Source organism: Theropithecus gelada, chromosome X (genome assembly GCF_003255815.1).
Source record: "Theropithecus gelada isolate Dixy chromosome X, Tgel_1.0, whole genome shotgun sequence".
Taxonomy (NCBI): domain Eukaryota; kingdom Metazoa; phylum Chordata; class Mammalia; order Primates; family Cercopithecidae; genus Theropithecus; species Theropithecus gelada.
The window spans coordinates 40641920-40664866 of NC_037689.1; the positions used below are offsets into that span (position 1 = coordinate 40641920).

A 22947-nucleotide genomic window follows, 5' to 3' on the forward strand; every position below is an offset into this window, starting at 1 on the left:
GAGACGGAAGACCAAAGTGCCTCTACCAAGAGGGTGCAGGTTCCTCGCCTGGCTCCATTTTTCAGAGGGAAGCATTGTTTCTGCGGGGACATGCCTGTTCATTTCCATGGCACTGCTGACTTGTGCTCACCCTATGACACCTCGCCCAGAGCACAGGAGGAAAGTATGCACTGCGAGGCATTCACCCCACACAAGCGGGGACCACAGGCCTAGCCCTAAAACAACTGCTTGCCTGGCTATAAGAGGAGCCTTGCCTTCTTTTTTTTTTTTTTTCCTAGATTCCAGAAGATGCAGGATTTTTCCTAAGGCAGGAGAAAACCCTAGTTCACGGACAGCCAGGATAAAAACCCTAGAAGCCCACGAGCCAAGGTGAACGAAGAGGAATTTTCTAAATCTTGGGGATAGAGAATTATGTTACATGAAGGCAGCCATGCCAATAAAATGGAAGGCTATGAAAGCAAGCAAGGCACAAGGAAACCCCAATTCCAGAGAGAGACACAAGCGTTCTATTTGGTGAACAGTTTGGTGCACAGACAGACTGCATCCTGTGAAGAGGTGGCCCTTGTCAAGGCTACTGCCGCCGGGAGGATCTTTGCATCTTTAGGATGTGTCACTAGCTCATCGAAACTATTTCTGTAACTCTCTGCAAGAGCCAATTTAAGCTGGCGCCTCGGTTCCCTCTGCACTCAAAAGAGACCAATTTCCAATTCCTCCTCAGAGTCCGTGAGACCAGATGCTACGACAAATGTTCCAGAGAAATGAACCTAGAAAATGATCCCGGGGCGATCCTTGGCGGGGAGCACAGGAATCCTCAGCTCTATCTCTGTGGCTTCAACAGACATCAGTTTCAGGGTGAGTGCTGCCATCGCCCCCCTGAGACTGTTTCTGATGGGACATGCTTTCCTGATAGCACAGGGGATCTTGGGAGACAGAAGCTTCTCAATAAGGCTAGGGGGCACATGACAGGTTTAGAGCGTGATCGTGTTTCCAGGTGAGAGCCTATTGCATCTGGCAGCCCGAATTGGGCAACAATTCCTGCAAATGAGAAGCCACTGCTCTTGTTAGGTAGGTCATTGTCCCGTAAGCCCCACTCGGGGCACTGTCATAAAAGAAGTGGCAGATTCCTGTGGCTTGGTCTTTCTCCAGGGTGTCCATGGCTCCAATCGACACCTGCAGTAGGAAAGGGCAGAGGGGACAATGAGCGGAGTCCTTGCTCCCCATCACGCTTCTGCGTGTTGGCGGCGGGTCAACATGGGCAGGGTGAGAGTTGCTCTAGAGGCCTGGGCCTTCTGAGGGCACGAAGCCAGCGCTGCCGGGGGAATGCCCTACCTCTCTGGACACTGCACTCTGTCATCACGCACCTTAGTTTGCAGCTCCTGACTATGATGACGACCACTCTGTTGAACCTGACTTTGCGTAAAGGATAAAGGGGTTCACCCAGGGTCACATGTGTTGCAAGTGGTGTTTGGACGAAAACTTGCACTGAGACAGGCCTATCCATCCCCAAAGGTCTTGAGATTTCCTAAGTGGCCACTGTACCATTTTCTAAGCAAGTGGTTGACATTTTTTCCCCATCTGTGATGACATTTTCTTGGTTCGAGTATATTCTTTCCTATTGGACACAGAATCTCCAGCCTCAACAGAGATAAATGCCAGCCAACCCGGCTCCCCAGCACCCCCACCTGGTCCTGCAAGAACAGCTGACTGGCCATCTGCACGATCTGGTCCACGTGGATGATGCCCCCAATGCTGGTCATCTCCGTGTCTGAGAGCAGCGTCAGCACCATGATGGCTTCCACCAGCAGCTGCCGGTACTCAGGCTGTGGCACGCGGTTCAGCACCGATTCAACATGGACAGCAAACTTGATCTCATGGGGGGTCATCTACCAAAGGGACAGGCAGGCAACCACCAGTGAGAGGACAGATGCAGCCCCATCACCGAGTAACCAAGGGTGACCGTAGCAGTGCCTGGGCTTGGGGCTCAGCGCCACTGCTACCCCTTTTCTGGCCACTCTCTGGATCCTGCCGGCAGTGGCCCTCAGCGCAGGAGGCTGGAGTGTGCCTCCAGGAGCCAGTCAGCCTGTCCTAGCCTGATTTATCTACCCTTCCCCCACCATCGACTACAGCTTCCAGGGAGCAGGGACCATTTCTGGTTTCTCTTTCCTCTTCATTATTCCTTCCAGCATAAAGCATGGTGCTTTGGGTGGGGTAAGACTAAAAAAATCCATGTTAAAAAGAATGACAAATCACCTAGGGACGATGACTGTTTTTAGTTGGGCCGAGAAGGCTGCCTGTGGTGCAGGCCAGGCTGGCATGGAGATAGGCTCCTTTCTTTCAACAGGGTTCTAAGGGGTGGCTGGCAAATGAAAAGAGCTCGCTAGCCCAGAAATGCTGAGTCTCAGGTGAAGAAAAAGGCTGATGCCTATAAATGCAGGAAAGACATTTTGCCAAGTATAAGGGTGAAGTGGTTAGACAGCTCAGAGCTACACCTGGCCTGTCAGTTAGAAAGAGCCAAAAGGAGCAAAAGAGGTCAGAGTCCATGCAATGAAGCCCTTACTGTGAACCCACAGAGGGGCCCGCATCTGCGTTTTTCTCATCGTACCTCTCGGGTCGTCGAGGATGGGAGGACGTAACCATCGATGGAGAGACCGTGGCACTGGAGGCAGAACACAGAGCGTTTCAGTCAGATTCCAGAATGGGATAAGCACATGCATGTGCACACACAGCCCCCTCGGCCCTGGAAACCCATATGAGGGCTGGGACACGCCAGACTGTCGAGTTATTTTTAGAGAGCTTGTTCTCGCTGCCCACAGGCTGTGTTTTCGATGGAACAATTCTAGGGAACCCAGCAGGCATCTTTCAGATCTCCCCCGAACAATGCCCTAGGGGGCTGCCGAGTCCTCCCGGGAGGCTCCACATTGTAGTTGGCAACCGGGCCCTGGCGGCTGCAAGTCCCCTTTGGTGCCATAATAAAGGGGGATTTTCATGGCTCCTGCTGGGGAGGGGATGCTTCTGTGCCTTTGCAGGCATCTATTTTTGAGATTTCTATAATAAGCACCAATCACAAAAGCCTCCAGCACATGCACATGCACACCCATGTATATAAATACCGAGTGCCAGCTCAACACAAAATGCTTTTTCATAATAGAAGTGTCTTGGTATTGGGCCAGTAAGTCCAAGCGGAAGCATGTGATGCCCCAGGAAGAGTGGGGAAATTTTCTAGGAACAGCTTGTTCTAGTCTAACTGGCCACCTTCTAAATCCCAGTGCCCCGGTCAGCAGCGTCCCTGGTACACTGAGGGCAGAACAGCAATGGACACTCCCACCCCCTTAAGAGAGGCGGGAAATGAAATAAGCACCATGAGCCCCTGCAGGCTCCTGCCTGGGTCCCGGGAGTCCAGCTGCTCAGAGTCGGCTGCGGTGGCCGTGAGGAATACCTTGGGCCCCATGAAGCACAGGGGCCCTTGTTACAGAAACAACCTGGAGCAAGCGGTGCCATGGCTTTGGGAAGGGGGCTGTTGTATGCTGTCACTGGGATAATGTTTTCTCCTCTCCCACTGTGAAATGAACTAAAACATAGTTCTGGGGGGAAAAAGTCCTGGTTTGCACAGCTTTTCAGCGAGGCATACTGTCCCTCCATTCAAGGGAAAAGACAGGGAGGGCCTGGTGCAGCCCAGGGAGCTGCACAAACTCTGGGACCGATGCAGAAGGGAGACAATGTGTGGGTACAAAAAATGTTGCCCCCTCGAAAGCAGGTGCTCAGGGAGGCGCTCCTACGCTCAGGTACAGGTACTGTTCCCAAGAACAACCGCTGGGGAGATGGGAAGGGCCCCAGGCAGATGGGAAGCGCAACAGCTGGCTGGCTGAGGGGAGTGGGGGCCCCAGGGTGTGAGAGAGAGCGTGCCTTCAGGGCACACAGGACCTGGGGCCAGACTGGAAGCTCTCCACCTCTGTACGCTTTGGGACTGAACGTAGCAGGTACCCTGGGAGGGTGGGGCTCAGTCACATGGCTGAACAGCAGGGACACTACTGCCTGGACGTGCAGGAGGCTGGAGGGCTGGCCTACTCCAGGCCCCTCCTGAACTGTCATTCCAGGTTCCAGGCCTGTGGGGGCTGCTCTGTGTTACGGGGTTTTCATCTGAAGCCTCCCAGCCTTTCCCCATTCTTCTATGTTCCTAAAATACGTCCAAGTTGGTCCCACACAACCACGACTGCCACCTTGTCTTACTTGCTGTGGTTCTCAACCAGGGTGATCTGCCTCCCATGGAACATTTGATAATGCCTGGAGACACTTTTAGTTGTCACACGGGGGTGGTGGGGGGAGAGGCCAGGGATGCTGTAGACATCCTACCACGCACAGGCCCCCTACTACAGAATGCCTCGGCCCCAGGTGCCAACAGCACTGAGGCAGAGAAGCCATCCTCAGGGCTGTGTGTTTGCTTGCCTGGAGGTAACACTATGCCTTGTCAGGGCAGTATGGGAACGGTTCACTTCCCCAAGCTCACCTTCTGGAGGATCTTCCACACCCTCTGGTAGAATCCCACGGGGACCCTGTTGATGGCCCCGTCCAGCCTTCTCCTGCGCAGCCACTGGCCCTGCCGCTCCCCCCAGCCGATGTGATGTCCTCCCGAGTCTGAGGATGACGTGCCAGTGGGCGAGGATGGGGTGCTGGACCTCTGCAAGACAGACAGCTTGGGGCCTCAGAAGCCACGCAGCAGGTGCCCCAGGGAAAGTGCGCCATCACGAAGGGTGGCCCTGCGACCTAGGCACAAATGGCAGACCACCACTCGCCAGAGAGGAACACCGTTCCTCCAGTCCACCTTGCTTGTTTCCTGATGCGAGATAACTCGCACACTTTAGGTCGATCACTCCATTCCATGTTGCACTCTGACCAGCCCCCCTGAGAGGCAGTCCTGCCCCCAAAGCTAGAACCCACAGGGAGGAGGCTGAGCAGGGCAGGCACGGGCTCGGGGGTCAGACTGCCGGAGCGCTAATCCCCACTCAATGCCAGCAATGCCAAGGACACGCCCGAGGCCGTCTGGCCCTGCCATGAACACTGGTTCTGGGCCTCAGTCTCATCGGCACAGTGGGGACACAGTCGGGCGTCCTTTAGAGAGCTGCCTGGAAGCCTTCGCCACATGGAGACACTGAGGCATATCTGGCGCGTGCTAAGTGTCCATAAGGGGCAGCTGTCACCCGCCTGTGGCGCCTGTGCCACTGCAGTGGGAGAGCTTTGAGCATGACAACGGGCCCTCGGAGCAGGCACCCGTGGCCCAGGGAGACAAACTCCATAGTGCCCACTTCATTGCTGCAGTGCCACAGAGAAGTCACAGTCACCTTTCCACAGGACAGGAACCACAGAGAAGGTAACACATGACACGAGGGAAGACAAACAGTAAAGCCCACATTTAGTGGCAGGGGCCTCGCAGATCAGGGTCCATCCACCCATCCTTTGCAGTCCCACTTCCTGCTTTCCCTGTTCTTGGCACTGGGCTTTATCTTAATTTGGGGCAATGGCTGCCTCTGAACTGGGGCTGACTTTGCTGAAGTGAGGGAAGAGGGCGCCATCTCCTTCCCACCTCAACATTGGCTAGACTGATTCAGGCTCCAGAGGGGAGCACTGTCTGAGAGGCTCCCCGCGGCTGGTGGGGCTTCTGGGTGGGGGGTCCATCTCCTCCCTGCAGCAAAGCTTCCAGCCTTCTGTCTTGCCCTGCGGGGCTTCTAGCTGCAAGACCTCCGGGTCCAGAAGGGATAACCTTCACGCTCACACATCTCTTTGCCTGGGACTATCTGGCACTTTCATTTCTCGATGCGCACAGTCAGATGTAAAGGGTTAAAGTGAAATCCTGAAGTGTGCTAGCAGGGCAGGAGGCGGAGCTCTCCTTTCTGCAGCACTTCGATTTCAACAGATCTTATTTTGAAAAGGCAGTTCGGCTGGGTTATTCCATTGGGCTCATTACTGCCACTTAAGGCAACAATTAGACACAAATAAAAGTAATTACAGCTGCACTCCTCAATGACTCAGCTGATCTGGGCCCTCCAGTTGCAGGAGGAAGACTCAGCCTTTGCTCTGCGGTGAGCACAATCCGAGCCCTACACGGGATCTGGGGCATGGTGGGTGCAGAGTGCTAGTCGGCATGTGCGGGCAAGGGTTCACCATCCTGGCTCTATAAAGAGGCACGGAACTAATGCTCCGAAGTTTTCAGAAGCTCTGGGAATTGGTGAGAAGGACACTCCTCACCCACACTGTGCCGAGGAGCACAGGCAGAGAACAAAGCTCAGCGCAAGCACTTTGGGGCCACCTTTCTACCCTCCTCAGAATTCCAGTTGGAGGAGCCTGTGAGCATCCCGCTGAAAACACTTCAGCCCTGCTCGAGTCCTCAGAAGTTGGGCAGGAGGTGGGAGCACAAGGAAGGACGCGAGGAGGAGCAGGGACGGACACAATGATCCCGAGGCACTGTTACCGCAGACTTGGAGGAATGTGCACTGCTGGACGCGGCCTGGCCCACAGAAAAGAACTACAAAACAAAAAGAATCCACTCAGTTGACGGCAATGACACCAAGAGACACAGCAGAGAGAAGGGTCATGGAGCAGCATCCGAAACACCCACAGAAAGCAGCAGCAGAGAATACGGGCGCAGAGAAGGTCCAACAGCAACATACATAGGCAAGCTCAGGTGCAGGGGCACCTGCAAGCACCGCTCTGGGCTTCGACTCCACATGAAACTTGCTAACTGCTCTTTTTAAAAACATGAACTGTCGGCTGGGCGCGGTGGCTCAAGCCTGTAATCCCAGCACTTTGGGAGGCCGAGACGGGCGGATCACGAGGTCAGGAGATCGAGACCCTCCTGGCTAACATGGTGAAACCCCGTCTCTACTAAAAATACAAAAAACTAGGCAGGCGAGGTGGCGGGCGCCTGTAGTCCCAGCTACTCGGGAGGCTGAGGCAGGAGAATGGTGTAAACCCAGGAGGCGGAGCTTGCAGTGAGCTGAGATCGCGCCACTGCACTCCAGCCTGGGCGACAGAGCGAGACTCCGTCTCAAAAAACAAAAAACAAAAAAAAACCAAACATGAACTGTTGCCATTGAACGTAAATATTAAATGTCCCTGTCGTATGTGGAGGGTGCATCATCAAGTTAGGACACAATTTATTTTCCAAACTCATAGCCATGAAATGCTCATATTTTAAGAATTGTGAAAATCTACAGATGAACCAAATACCTACGCTGACACTAACATGCTGCACCTAACATTCAGTAGATATTCATTAAATGAACGAATATGATCAGGCTGATACCTTTGGCCAAATAAGTATTTCCTCGTCTAAAAATCTAGAATGTACCCTTAATTTGCAAAGGTACAGTGTGCTATCTACACGGTATTCTTGCAAAAGAGACTAGAAATTGAAAATACCATAACACCTATTACATTTTTTGAACAAAGAATATGTTCCTTGACATAAGTGGTCAAACACAAAGTTTGTACTAGCTAGGTGACTCTAAGCCCAGCAAAGAACAGAGGTGATCACTTCGTCTCCATAACACGCAAGAACAGCATGAAATGGAGGCAGAAGGAACCACTCAGATTCGCCCACGGTCAGGCCATCGGGATGTGGGGACAGAGGGACGGTGCCACCGAGTGGCTGGCAAGGGAAGATGTTTGGAAAGCCGGTTCCTTACTTGGAAACAGCATAAATTAGGAGAGATTAAAGCATGTTTTACCTCTGGACAACATGTGGAATCGGCCTTTACATGTCATTAAGATGTCTCCTCTAGGCTCTTGTGGTAATACATATCAAAATATTAGAAATGCGACTCCAGTTTTCCAGAGGGGGGAGAAGAACATATGTCACCAGGGTGATATAAAAGAAGAGCATCCTTACATGTTTTTCCTTTCAGGGTTAAGTACCCCCAGGCGATCTGAGGACAGGAATAGCAGCATTCTTTCTACTGATATAACCAATGACCGCATTTCCCCCTATTTAGTTCCCTCTTTTTGAATAGAAACTCCCACCGAGGCAGAGCCCGGATGATCTCTTTCACAAAGTACCCTACAAAGCCCAAGAATTTGAGAAACAGATTATTTGTAAAGGCATGGGGCAAGGTCGTCTCTCCGGCCCCGAGTCCTGCTCTCTGCCTCTGCCCCAGCCCATTTGCCGGGTAGAGCCGCCCTCCACACATCCCCAAGCTGCGGAGTCACAGCCTTGCTTTCCACATTCAAGCCAGAAAGAACAGGAAGTAAAGGACGAACAAGGCAAAGGGGTGTCACCTGTTCATCAGCACTAAACCGCCTAGTCATCTGAAAGCAAAAATACATCAGGAAATCAAAACCAGCTTTGAGTCAAGAACACGTGCTTCTTCTATCGCCCTCTCTTAATCCAGGGCCGTGTTGATCAAACCGCAGTGCATCATGGACTCGATTTAGTGGGTCACAACCAGCATTTAAAATAGAGTAGAAAATTCGAGTGCATTTCTCATGGTCAGAGGAAAACTCTTTCCCAGCATGGATCCCGGGCAAGGCCTAGCACAGCACCTGGCACGTTAAGACTGCGATGTTGAGCTGCGGCCCTGTGCGGTCAGTTCAAAAGGATTTTTTTTTACCAGGAATTAAAGGTGAACTAAGAGACCCCTGTGGCTGGTGGAGAATCCAAGTATCATGGGCATTCTGGTCTATTTCCGGAGCCCTCTTGCTATTTCATTTGAAGGACATAGATGATTTGGTGACTTTTTACATGACTCTACTTTTTCAATGGCTGTGGCCCACTCCAAAGAGTGGTTCTCAGGAACAGAGGCAAACATGGACAAGGGTATTTTCTGGAACATTCATGAGAACATCACGTTAAGGATGAGTGGGTGAGGGTGCGCATGAGCGGCTCTGGGATATCTATCTGGGGACGGGTGTGTTCAGATCCCAGACAGAAGGGACCTCCCACTCTAGACAGTGGGCTACAGCCTCATGCCCTAGGTTTCTGTCGCTTTCTGGGGTGAGCCCAGGTAGGGAGACCACCACTCGCCCCTCGCTGCCACCAAGGTGTTCTTACCTGTTTCATTTCACTCCTCAGTCTGTTAATGCCACTCCTCTCAGTTTTGGTGACTCCAGTATGGCCCACCTCGTGGATGGAGATGGCAGGGCTGGATGTGGAGGAGTGGATAGGGCGCACTGGGTGGGAAACACACACATGTGGTTCTTAGGAACTCTACAGCATCCACCCTGAGGGAGGATCTGCCTGTCTTCCCTACTTGACAATGAGGGCCTTCTCTGCTTGGCCAGCGCTGTGTCTGCAGCACCGAGAGCAGCACAGGTGCAGCATTCAGCTCTTGAAGGAGTAAACGGAAATGTGCAGAGTACTTAAGCACCATTACAACACAGTGGCCAGGAAGCACCTTACACAGTGAAATATATATCTTTTTTTCGAGACAGAGTCTCACTCTGTCACCCAGGCTGGAGTGCAGTGGCGCGATCTCAGCTCACTGCAACCTCCGCCTCCTGGGTTCAAGCAATTCTCCTGCCTCAGCCTCCTGAGTAGCTGGGATTACAGGAGCCCGCCATCACACCCGGCTAATTTCTGTATTTTTAGTAGAGACGGGGTGTTACCATATTGGCCAGGCTGGTCGTCTGGAACTCCTGACCTTGTTGTGATCCGCCCACATCGGCCTCCCAAACTGCCGGGAATACAGGCGTGAGCCGCCGCACCCGGTCATGTTTTTTTATTTTTTTTGAGACAGTCTTTTTTTTTTTTTGAGACGGAGTCTGGCTCTGTCGCCCAGGGTGGAGTGCAGTGGCCAGATCTCGGCTCACTGCAAGCTCCGCCTCCCGGGTTTACGCCATTCTCCTGCCTCAGCCTCCCCAGTAGCTGGGACTATAGGCGCCCGCCACCTCGCCCGGCTAGTTTTTTGTATTTTTTTTTTTTTTTGAGACGGAGTCTCGCTGTGCTCCCAGGCTGGAGTGCAGTGGCGTGATCTCGGCTCACTACAAGCTCCGCCTCCCGGGTTCACGCCATTCTCCCGCCTCAGCCTCCCAAGTAGCTGAGACTACAGGCGCCCGCCACCACGCCCGGCTAGTTTTTTGTATTTTTAGTAGAGACGGGGTTTCACCATGTTAGCCAGGATAGTCTCGATCTCCTGACCTCGTGATCCACCCGCCTCGGCCTCCCAAAGTGCTGGGATTACAGGCTTGAGCCACTGCGCCCGGCCGTTTTTTGTATTTTTTAGTAGAGACGGGGTTTCACCGTGTTAGCCAGGATGGTCTCGATCTCCTGACCTTGTGATCTGCCCATCTTGGCCTCCCAAAGTGCTGGGATTACAGGCTTGAGCCACCGCGCCCGGCCCGAGACAGAGTCTTGCTCTGTTCCCGAGGCTGGAGTGCGCGATCTTGGCTCACTGCAACCTCTGCCTCCTGGGCTCAAGAGATCCTTCTGCTTCAGCCTCCCAAGTAGCTAGGACCACAGGTGTGTGCCACCACACCTGGCTAATTTTTGTATGTTTTGTGAAGACAGGGTTTTGCCATGTTGCCCAGGCTGGTCTTGAGCTCCTGGGCTCAAGCGATCTGCCTGCCTCAGCCTCCCAAAGTGCTGGGATTACAGGCATGAACCACCATGCCCAGCCTTGCTTTTGGATAAGTAAAAAATTATTCTAAAAAAAAATACCCAGCTGGGTGTGGTGGCTCACACCTGTAATTCCAGCATTTTGGGAGGGCGAGGCGGGCAGATCACCTGAGGTTGGGAGTTCCAGACCAGCCTGACCAACATGGAGAAACCCCATCTCCACTAAAAATACAAAATTAACTGGGTGTGGTGGCACATGCCTCTAATCCCAGCTACTTGGGAGGTTGAGGCAGGAGAATCCCTTGAACCCGGGAGACGGAGGTTGTGGTTAGCTGAGATCATGCCATTGCATCCCAGCCTGGTAACAAGAGCCAAACTCCATCTCAAAAAAAAACACAAAAAACAAAAAAAACCCCAAAAAACATAACCGAGGCCAGGCATGGTGGCTCACACCTGTAATCCCAGCACTTTGGGAGGCCGAGGTGGGAAGACTGCTTGAGCCCAGGAGTTCGAGACCAGCCTGGGCTGCATGGTGAGACCTCATATCTATATTTAATTAGAAATAAATAAATAAATAAAAATTAAAAAAAACCCCAAAGCACACCTTCCTTGTAGGAAACTGAGACCACTGAACTACAGAAGCTAGAACTAACATCTCTTGATATTTTAGTCATGAGCCTTCCAGTTTTTTTTCCCTATGACTGTGTATGTTTTTAACAAAACAGAATCATCACATACATACGTATAGATATAGAAACATGAGATGGATACATACATTCTGTGGACATAAGTATGGTTCTGTGATCTGCCTTTTTGTAATTATATCGTGAATATCTCTCTCTGGCATTAAATATTCTATCATATCATGTTTCATGACCGCATGGAGTTTGATCTGGTGAGTGTTGACTGGTCAACGATATCCCCAATCCTATTTATATTAATATTTTTCTAAAGGGTTCATCATGACTAATGTATAGGACCCACATGGACCTTGCTGGGCTCTGTCCCCAGTCCCGTGTGACTCTTGGAATGCCCCTGGGAAATGACAAAACTGCTGCGGGCCCCTGAAAGGCTGGCACCCCGGGCAGCTGTGGCCATGGGCTGGGTGATCCAGAGGGGCCTCCTGGTGCCAGGCCCTGTCTGGGCAGCAGGTGCGGGTGTGAATGCAGAATTCAGTGCCGCAGCAGTGCCTGGAGGAGAGCCCATGCCCAGGCCTGAGGGGGAGGTGCCAAATGAAATGAAGGTGGCAGCTGGAGGAGGGCCTTGGGCTGGAGGGGGAAGTGCTAGGAAAGTCAGGCTGCCAGGGGCTGGAGGTGGAGGCAACCAGAGGCCACCGATGCAATGCATCAGGCCACCACCTCTCACTCCCAACCTATCGCACCAGCCTTGGGACTCAAACCTGTTCCCAGCCCCACCTCCCACAAGCCTGGCCTCTGTGCTGTGGTCCCAACAATCATTCTAAAAGGCAAGTGTGATCGTATCACTGCCCACTCCAAAGCCTCCCAGGTCTGTCTTCAGGACAAAGGCCAAACAGTCCTCCCAGCATCACCTGAAACTCTACCAACTGGAGCCCCGCTTCCCCTCAACTCCCGGCCACCTGCACTGCACTGGGCATCTGCCTGTGCTGGCAAGCCAGGCCCAGCTCAAAGGTCACCTCGTCGGGCAGCATCCTCTGCAAGCCTCACCATCCCACCTGACCCCAATGGAGCCATGGGAGTGGAGGCACTGTCCAGGAGGAGTAGTGACAAATAAGGAACCTGGGGACAAGAACATTTAAAGGACAGCAGAGAGGCAGGAGCCCACAAGGGAGACTCAGTGATGAGCTGGAGAGGAAGGACAGACCCAGGAAAGTGGAAAACAGAAGGAGAAAGTGGAAAACAGAGTGAGCGAGGCAGGACAAAGCAAAATAAGTGAGCTCGAGCATGCTGTGAGGTCACAGAGGGGTCTCGTCCCCGCGCTGTGGAGGGTGATGTGATGCCGGGTTGAGAATGTTTTTATCCAAACCAAAGGCCAGGAAGCTACAAGAGGGGCTGTCTGGGGTGGGTGTTCGCTGGAAACATTTATCTCAGACATCTCAGGATTTAATCAAAATTCTAAGCCTATTTGGGCTTCCTAATTTACAAAAATTGAACAATTACAAAGGACAGCTAACAAATGATGTTATATGTTAAAAAGACAGCATGTCTTCTGTTCTTGCTTGCAATCACACATATTTTTATGGCTTTCAGATGACATTACTCAGTTCCTAGTTTCATAGTATCTATAGCTGTACATCTAATGACAAATTTTTAGTAATTATCTGTGTCAAGCCATGAATACTGTAATGATGAGCAGAACACATTAAATATTTATCTCATACATTACCATTTCAAGGACTCTGCCTTGGAAAGAACTGGAAATTACTTTTGCAAAAGCATTTTGAGCATCCCTCCTTCAGGAAAGGAGAAAAACCACCAAAACACATCTGATTGCACGATGCCGTCTTTGTTTGCGGCCAGCACATGCTCAGGAAACATACAAAGTACCCAATGTCCTTCTTATTAAATAAAAGGAATGATAGCCCACAGTGCATTTCTTTGGCTTGATGAAATAAATTCACCAACGTGCCTGCAAATCATTTAGCTTTTTTATGAGGAGGAGAAATGATAATTGCTTCAATTATAATTAGGGAACATTTGAGAACAAGAATCACGCCAGGACTTGGGTGATTATGTTTCCCAGCACTGCAAGCAGGGTTCCGGTTCAGATAAAAACAGAGTGAGCGAGGCAGGACAAAGCAAAATAAGTGAGCTCGAGCACGCTGTGAGGTCACAGAGGGGTCTCCTCCCCGCGCTGTGGAGGGTGATGTGAGGCCGGGTTGAGAATGTTTTTACCCAAAGGCCAGGATGCTCAGGTGGTGTGAAAGGACAGCCCTTTCATCCTGGCCCTCGGGGTCCCCCACACTTCTAACACTTTTTTTTTTTTTTTGAGACGGAGTCTTGCTGTCACCCAGGCTGGAGTGCAGTGGCACAATCTCAGCTCACTGCAACCTCCGCCTCCCGGGTTGAAGTGATTCTCCTGCCTCAGCCTCCTGAGTACCTGGGCTTACAGGCGTGCACCACCACACCTAATTTTTTTTGTATTTTTAGTAGAGATGGGGTTTCACCACGTTGGCCAGGCTGGTCTCGAACTCCTGACCTCATGATCTGCCCACCTCGGCCTCCCAAAATGCTGGGATTACAGGCGTGAGCCACCATGCCTGGCCAACACTTTTGCATAAGGGATGGTACCAGGTGCTTACGGCTACAGGAGGCGGTATACCACACCCACATGCTGTGCCAACTTGGGCAAGAAAAGCTCGCCCAGCACACTGCGAGCGAGTCCCAAAGCCCCCAAAGCAGGAAGCTTGAGCCTAGGACTCTTGTCCATCTTCTTCAGGTAGGAGCCTTCCCTTCCCACATTCACTATGCCCCACAGCGCTGGTTCTAATGTCTGCTGCATGTAAAGGAGGCAGCTCCCTGAAGACACTAACAGGAGCATGGGACTTACCACTTCTTTCAACGCCAAACTCTTTCCCACTTAGAATATGGTGCAGGAGATTTTTCATATCGAAAGGGCTGAGGTTCATTAAACTTTCAGAAGCCTCTTCTCCTAAAAACAAATATCTTGTAAGTGTCCCAGACACAGGGCTGGTGGCGGGTAAAGGTAGGGTCAGGTGGGCCTGGGTGGGGAGGGAGGTGACAGCAGATGCCATGGCAGGTCCCCCTGTTCAGGAGAACCTCACTATTGCTTTGGGGCTGAAATGCACTGTTCCGTGGGGATTCTAAATGCTGCTGTTTAAATCATGAATCTGCTTAATTCTGACACATGATTTTTCACAATGTTTGATCCCCAACATTGGATGTCTCATGATGGATTTTTATATTCAGATTGGTAGGGTTTCTCCCCGTGAAGGTGTTATAAAATAGGGGTGACATCTCATAGCAAGGGCATCCAGGAAGGAGCTTAGATGTCAGGTACGGGGCGGAAGATTCCACATCGCCTTTGAGGCTGTAATGGTAAACATCACCAGAGCCCCATTCTCCCTGACTTATGAACTTCAGCTCTGTGCCACATGGAAGGGAGTTCCATCTAAATGAGAGAAGCTGGTAAAGCCTGAGCTTGCCACAGGCTTGGATGCTGAGTTCGAGATAACCTAAGCAGGGCTTCCCCTGAGAGTGGAGGCCGTGGCCTGGTGGCTGGGGTGGGGTGCGGCGGGAGCTGCAGGAGCTGCTGGCATCTCACCTGAGCAGTTCAGGCTCCGCGCCAGCTCCGTGGCCATCACCTGAATGATCAGTCCAATCCGGAGTCTCAGCATTTCCACAAAGAGGCTGGGCTGCGCCCTGACATACATGGCCAGGTAAACCACAATCTCCTGAGGCAGACACACACGGAGATAGGGTTTCAGAGACAGGGTGAGTGGCTGAAGGATCCCCTCCACTCTGAGGAAGGCTGTGGCCCGGCCCCTCCCACACCAGCCCCAGACCTGCGTGAGGACGGCGATGCTGATGTCCTGCCCGCTGGCCTCATAGATGAGTTTTGTGAGCTCCTCCGGGGGAAGGGGCCTAGGAAGGAGCATTGTGTCACAAACATGATGAGGTGTCTTGAGACAGTGCCTCCTCACCCTCCACGGAACACCCTTATTTTCTGTGCTAGATGCATCCATGTGATGGAGTGTCTTTAAAAAGCCCCTCCTCCAAACATTGGGAAGTGCTGATGTTTTCCCCATGGCTCCCCGGCAAACCTGAGGTCCTCAAGGCTGACGACTTACGCAGAGATGATCTTCTCCCGGGGCTCGGGCGGCAGGCCCACGGTGAGCTGCTTCTGGTGCGACAGCAGGTCCGTGCAGGCCTTCGCAGTTAGGAGGAAGGGTGAGAGGCAGAGCGCAAAAGAGATTGGTAAAGACGATGGGGGGTGGGGAGGAGACAATGCCAATCAGATCGTACATTTACCTTAACTTTATGACCCATGTTGCCCTTGATTTGAAAAATTCATACCTAGACCCCAGACTAAGCAACCAGGCAGGGCTGGGTGTCTGTGGTCTGTCTCCAATGTGTACCCCCAGGCCTGGCTCTGCAGGGCCTGTCAGTGGGCATTTAATGCCCATCCACTGTAGCAAACACATTGGACTCCCTGCTATCAAATGAGACAGGAATGAGTCCGAAGATACTGATGGTAAGAGTTAATAACCATATTCAATTCCTAAATTACCCGTTTCCCCATTATTCACATCTAATAAATGCCATCATCTTACCATCACGACACTGAACTCGAGTGTCTTGGAAAGCGGCTCTGGATTTTGCCTGGCCTTGGGGTTATAAATATTAATGATCACTGTACTGTGGATGTGTAAAAAAAAGAGCTCTAAGAGGCTGCCAGGCCACAGAGCACTTTCATTTGATTTCCCGGCGAGCCTTTTTCCGTAGCTAAGAAAGAACAAAACCAATCCACTTGCATTTTCTTCCCTCTGCTCGCCTTCCCGGAGCAGCGGGCAGGCAGGAGAGAAGGGCCCACTCCACCTGTGGGTTAAAGAATGGGACTCCTTTGCAAGTAAGAGGTACAACTGGGAGACTGCAAGGGGAAGAAGGGGACACAAGCTAGTGAGCACACATGTGCAGCCGGCACAGTCACACTGACCTCAGCCAGGACCTCCACTTTCTTCCTGAGCAGGCCTGAGATGTAGCGAATCAGACCCCACTCCTGGTTCAAGCCGGCTTTCCCATAGAGCTCGCTGAGAAGGTTCTGAACGGTGACCCTGTGCTGTCCAGAGAGATTTGTGTCCCAGCTGGGACCCCTGCCAAGAGGTAGAAAAACCCAGAAATATGGTCCAGAATGTTTAAAGACTGGGAAAAGGAACAGATCACTGTGCATTTTGCAAAGCGCTTAGGCTCTCCCAGTGCCTGTGAGTCTCACTTGAGAGGGTTACGTCCCACCAAAGGTCCCCTATATCCTTTGAAACAGAAGCCTAACATCAGGACGTGGTGGCCTCCTGGCCTCACATAACCTTCTCATCCTGGGGGACCAGCATCAGTATGCAGAGAAGGGGATGGAAGTCTCATTCCTGGTGATCCTGGGTAACTGGGGTGAATATAATCATGACCTGGGCTGGCTAGAAGGCCAAGAATACTAGGGAAAAAATTAAGGAGAACTGAGAAAGCTTAGCCTAGTAAAGACCATAAACTTACTGCTACGACTTGAATGTCTGTTTTCCCCCTATTCCTATGTTGAAATCTTAACCCCCACAATGATGACATTAGGAGGTGGGGACTTTGGGAGGTCATCAGGTCATGGGGCAGAGCCCTCCTGAAGGAGGTGAGTGCCCTTATAAAAACGACGCCAGAGAGCTCACTCGCCCCTTCCACCATGTGAGGATGCAATGAGAAGACACCATCTATGAAAAAGCAGGCCTTCCCAGACATCAAATCGGCCTTGAGTTTGAACTTCCCAGCCTCCGGAAGTGTGAGAAATACATTTCTGCTGTTCCTAAGCCAACCTGTTCATGGTATTTTGTTATAACTGCCTGAATGGACTAAGACACTTACTTTATGACATAAAGAATGTACAGAATGTCTGCTTGGTCCTGTAGGTTCGAACAATCTTTTAGCTGCTCAACCAGCTTCTCACAGTCCACGTCACCATGGTCATCTCTGGGCCACTGGAAGTCACTTTCAGGAACCTGGTCATATAAGAGCCCAAAAGCAGGGAGATGGGCTAGGTATGGAACTTTCGGAAGATCAAGAAGTGAAACACCAACCTGGTCTTGGAACTCTATTGCTGTGCTGTGCTCCAGTTTTCAATGACTTTTTGTACCTTTTTATTTATAGGCTTTTACTATTTTTGATCATTGAATCACTGTGCTGGTCAACATTTGCAAAAGACTGGACTGAATAGGTTAAAATATATGTGAGTTTTATTTATGGAAGGTTCACAGACAAGCAGAACTAACCTCTGGTGTTAGGAATCATGACAGCAGTTATCTCTGGACCAGAAAAAGAGAAAGAGATGGGAGGGGGGCACAGAAGGTGGTCACTGATCCAGGTATACTGGCTCGGTGATCATTCATTGAGCTGAAGGTGTGAAGGATGTGCTATCTCCAAATATGCCAGATTGGTATATTGACTGTGTTGAGTTGAAAACATTGGAAAAATTGTAGTTTCAGAAAGGGGTAGCTGACCTGTCTCTTTCTGCAGGCAGCAAGCCATAAAGATGCCTCCGGGAGGGGTACACTCCTAGGGCGCGAAAAGAGCCCATATCATCAGAGCCCAGGAACTGGAGGCAGCAATGGACCTGTATAAATACACTTACCCAAGGAACCCTTATCTTCCACTAGTTTTACGCGCCCCCTATATATCTCCTAGTAACCGCCTCTAGCCAGATTTTCCTTGTCCTGTCCTAGCTTCTCAAATGTATCACTCTTTGTTTAAAAAGTAGGAAAGCATCTTGCTTTGACCGCTTCTTCAGACTTCACTCTCTTGTGAAGATCCCCATGTACCCAGAAAGCTAATCACCTTTGTATGCTTTTTCTTTTTAATCTGCCTGGTGTCAAGTGGCTTCTAGATAGAGCCGAAAAGCCCTCACAAGAGCTAAGGAGGGGTTGGAGGTGACCTCTTGCTCCTCTATTCCTGCTTTTTCTGCACCATGCCGCATATATGGTATAGTTATTTGGAAGCAAACCAAACACAAAAAGGATGTTTTAACCTAAAATTGAAATCAGGGTAAAATCTTCTCCAACAGGGACTGAGTCTATTTGTGTGGGGTCGAATCAGGGAAGAGTCCTGGATAAAATAACAAATTGTGGGAATTAATGGAACAGCCTGAGATTTTATTCTCCTGAGGAATCTTATTTTAAAAATTTTTTTATGCCCATCTTTTTACTACAGTATCCTAAGGAATCTTTCACTGTTTTTTCTTACATTAAGAGCATTAGGAGCCAGGCACAGTGGCTTGCGCCTGTAATCCCAGCACTTTGGGAGGCTAAGGTGAGAGGATCGCTTGAGCCCAGGAATTCCAGACCAGTGTGGGCAACATGGTAAAACCCTGTCTCTACAAAAAATACAAAAATTAGCCGGGCATGGTGGCGCACGCTGGTAGTCCCAACTATTTGGGAGGCTGAGGTGGGAGGATCGCCTGAGCCTGGAGGTTGACGCTGCAGGGAGCTGTGATCACACCACTACACTCCAGTCTGGGTGACACAGCAAGACCCTGTCTAAGAAAAATTTAAAAAGGCCATTAGGAACAGAGTCCTGCTCCCTGTTCCACAAGTAGTCCCACCTTGGCCGGCTAAACAGTTAGGCGGGGCTAGGTGGTGAGCTATTTCCTCTAGTGGCTACATAGACTTTGATGAGTAGGTAGCAAGGTAGTAGCCTTTTTTTCTACAGGCAAAATATAAAGGTTTGTATCACATTCAGTGTACATATTGATACAAGTCAGATTCCAGACAATGAAGTGATTGGGTTCCCATCCAAGCCCAGAGCTTCTAAACCAAAAGGTCCCGGATATTGAGAAATATGCTGTTTCTTTTGAGTTTAGCCATTTGAAAGAGTTTGGGGACTAATCCTGCATTGTAGAACACCATACTTTTAAAAAAAGCTGTTCCATATACTTTACCTTTTCTAGGAGTGGCTGAGGAGAATCAACAAGATTCAGTGATTTACGGTGGGCACTTAGAACTTTAGTCGGCAAAGTCATGGGAACAACTGGAAAACAAAAGAATAAAGACAGTTATTCTGAGGAGGAAAAACAATAAAATACTCCTTTTTTTTTTTTTTTTTTTTGAGACAGAGTCTCACTCTGTCACCCAGGCTGGAGTGCACTGGTGTGATCTCGACTCACTGCAACCTCTGCCTCCCGGGTTCAAGTGATTCTCCTGCCTCAGCCTCCCGAGTAGCTGGGATTAGAGACATGCGCCACCACGCCCAGCTAATTTTGTATTTTTAGTAGAGATGGGGTTTCGCCATGTTGGTCAGGCTGATCTCGAACTCCTGAACTCAGCTGATCTGCCTGCCTCAGCCTCCCAAAGTGCTGGGAATACAGGCATGCGCCACTAGGCCTGGCCTAATTTTTATATTTCAGTAGAGATGGGGTTTCGCTATGTTGGTCAGGCTGGTCTTGAGCTCCTGACCTCAGGTGATCCACCCGTCTTGGTCTCCCAAAGAGCTGGGATTCCAGGCGTGAGCCACCGTTCCCGGCCAATACTTCTTTTGAGAAGTATGGCGGCTGCTCCCTATCTAACACAAACCAACAGAAGGAAAGATCACGTATTTAGCTTCAACAGGAATTTATCATGTAGCTACCTCATGTGCTAAATCTGGGGATAAGAAGTGAGCAGGGCATAGATCTTGCTTTGAGAACTGGATTTCGCTTTTCCCTCCTGGAATTCAGGGAAAATGATATAACATCCCAGGAATGGAAAGAAGCTCAGAAGTGATTTCGCCTGACCTCTTTTTCTTTCAGATGAGGAAACTGAGAGACCCAGAGAGGGTAGACCATTTGTCCAAGGTGGCTTCCCATAATCAAGGTGTCTGGGCTTCCGGTCCAGTATGCACTTCATTCTGCCACTGCCGGGCAGCAGGGCTTGTTTTTCAACCACCTCTGGATATTATCATTATCGATATTTATTCATTAAGCCATCTCTGTCTTCCAGGCTATAGCATGTCATCTCAGGAGAACAGGAAGTTTTCAAGGTAAAGACAATGCATATTTAAAAGGCATTTATAGACCTCCAGGTTATACTTGTGAATTGAATACACATCGTAATTTTAATTCCTTCCAATCCTCCACTAACATTATAGAAAATATACACAGTCATGCATTGTGTTTAATGACACGGATACATTCTGAGAAATGTGTCATTAGGCAATTTCCTCACTAATGAACAGCATAGGGTGTACTTACAGAAACCTAGATGGTATAGGCTACTACATACGTAGTTTAGATAGAGGCTATTGCTCCTAGACTATAAAACTGTACGCATGTTCCTGTACTGAATATTGTAGGTAACTGTAACACAATGGTATTTGTGTGTCTAAACATAGAAAAGGTATGGTAGAAATAGGGTACAGGCCAGGCATGGTGGCTCATGCCTGTAATTCCAGCACTTTGGGAGGCTGAAGTGAGAGGATTTCTTGAGCTCAGGAGTTCAAGACTGGCCTGGGCAACATAGTGAGACCTCATCCCTACTAAAATTAAAACAAACAAACAAACAAAAAAAAACAATGGTAGGCCATGCATGGTGGCTGACGCCTGTAATCCCAGCACTTTGGGAGGCTGAGGCGGGCGGATCACCTGAGGTTGGGAATTCAAGATCAGCCTGACCAACATGGCAAAACCCCATCTCTACTAAAAATACAAAATTAGCTGGGTGTGATAGCACATGCCTGTAATCCCAGCTACTGGGGAGGCTAAGGCAGGAGAATCACTTGAACCCAGGAGGTAGAGGTTATGGTGAGCTGAGATCGTGCCATTGCACTCCAGCCTGGGCAACAAGAACGAAACTCTGTCTCAAAAAACAAAACAAAACAAAAACAATGAGCTGGGTGTGGTGGTGCATGCCCATAGTCCCAGCTACTGGGGGGCTGAGGCAGAAGGATCGCTTGAGCTCAGGAGATTGAGGCTGCAGGAAGCCCTGATCATGGCACTGTACTTCAGCCTGGGTGACAGAGCAAGAAATATGGTATATAAGATGAAAAGTGGTTCACCTCTATAGGGCTCTTGCCATGAACGGAGTTTGCAGGACTGGAAGTTGCTCTGGGTGACTGGGTAAGTGAGTGGTGAGTGAATGTGAAGGCCTAGGACATGACTGGACACTGCTGTAGACTTCATAAATACACTCACACTGCATTCAATTCATCACACAGTGTTCTTTAATACTAAATAAACTTAGCTTACTGTAACTTTATAAACCTAAATTTTTAAAAATTTGACTTTTGTAATAACAGCTTAAAACACAGATTGTACAGCTGTACAAAAATATTTTTTTTTTTCTTTTTTTTTTTGAGATGGAGTCTCACCCTGTCACCCAGGCTAGAGTGCAGTGGGGCGATCTCGGCTCACCGCAACCTCCGCCTCCCGGATTCAAGCAATTCTCCTGCCTCAGCCTCCTGAGTAGCTGGGATTATAGGCGCGCGCCTCCACGCCCAGCTAATTTTTGTATTTTTAGTAGAGACGGGGTTTCACCATGTTGGCCAGGTTGGTCTGGAACTCCTGACCTCCTGATCCACTCACCTCGGCCTCCCAAAGTGCTGGGATTACAGGCATGAGCCACCGTCGCCGGCCCACAAAAATATTTTCTTTATGTCCTTATTCTATAAGCTTTGATCTATTGTTTAATTTTACTTCTTAAACTTTTTTTTAAAAAATGAAAACACAAACACATACATTAGGACTCTACAGGGCCAGGATCATCCATCTCACTGTCTTCCACCTCCACAGCTTGTCCCACTGGAAGGTCTTTAGGGGCAGTAACATACATGGAACTGTCATCTCCTAAGATAACAATGCTTTCTCCTGTAATCCCTCCTGAAGAACCTGTCTGTGGCTGTTTTACAGCTAACTTTTTTTAATAAGTAAAAGGAGTACACTCTCAAATAATGATGAAAGTATAGTATAGTAAATATGCAAACCAGCAACATACTTACTTATTATCAAGTATTATGTACCATACATAATTGTATGTGCTAGACTTTTATGCGACTGGCAGTGCAGGAGGTTTGTTGATACCGGCATCACCACAAACATGTGAGCAGTGCATGGTGCTACAACGTCACCACAGCTACGACATCACTAGGTGACAGAAAGGTTTCAGCTCCATTATAATCTTAGGGGACCACTGCCATATATATGGTCTGCCACTGACCAAAAGTTATGTGGTCCATGACTGTATATATTTTTTAAAAAAGACAAATCCTTGAGAATGAAGAAAAACAAGAAAGACAACCACAGGAACAGAATTTCACAAGCGGGAAAGCTGATGGATGAAAGATAAGTGATTCAGCTGATACGAGGCAACCAATTCCCAAGTCTGCAGTGGAGAAATCCGAGAGCTGGTCAGTTACACCCAAGGCTCATCAGAAGTCCTTGGCGCCTGCTGCGCCATGTGCTTCTGGAACTGGGGCCTAGAAGGAGTGTCCAAGACAAGGAAGGTTGGAGAGAAGCTATTTGAGAAGCAGTGAGCTCCCTGGACACCTGCTTCAACTACACCCAGCTTGATGAGCACCTCACTCACACTCACTCTGACAGAAGACTGGAGGGTCACTCAGAAGAGGGTAAAAGAGGAAGGGGCTCAAAGAGAGGGGGGCTGCTGAATAGCACATCTGAAGGCCTGGATACATTCCTCAAGGGAATTATAAGTAACTATATAGCTCCAGGCAACCAGATCCTAATCCTTG

The 22947-nt window shown here is 49.9% G+C and overlaps 1 protein-coding gene across 1 annotated transcript in view; it reads right to left on the bottom strand.

Annotated features, from left to right (window-relative positions):
* Window positions 1-274: 274 nt before the first annotated feature.
* Window positions 275-22947, bottom strand: part of PHKA2 (phosphorylase kinase regulatory subunit alpha 2) — a 92000-nt gene continuing 69327 nt past the window's right edge. The window contains exons 20-33 of the mRNA XM_025372242.1: window positions 19169-19257; window positions 17104-17237; window positions 16199-16355; window positions 15333-15412; window positions 15048-15126; window positions 14807-14936; window positions 14072-14173; window positions 9041-9159; window positions 8269-8298; window positions 6464-6517; window positions 4505-4675; window positions 2603-2656; window positions 1683-1883; window positions 275-1170 (exon numbers count right to left, since the gene is read on the bottom strand). Coding sequence (XP_025228027.1) covers window positions 1000-1170; window positions 1683-1883; window positions 2603-2656; window positions 4505-4675; window positions 6464-6517; window positions 8269-8298; window positions 9041-9159; window positions 14072-14173; window positions 14807-14936; window positions 15048-15126; window positions 15333-15412; window positions 16199-16355; window positions 17104-17237; window positions 19169-19257 — 1571 coding nt within the window. The 3' untranslated portion in view covers window positions 275-999. The remainder of the gene's footprint in view (window positions 1171-1682; window positions 1884-2602; window positions 2657-4504; window positions 4676-6463; window positions 6518-8268; window positions 8299-9040; window positions 9160-14071; window positions 14174-14806; window positions 14937-15047; window positions 15127-15332; window positions 15413-16198; window positions 16356-17103; window positions 17238-19168; window positions 19258-22947) is intronic.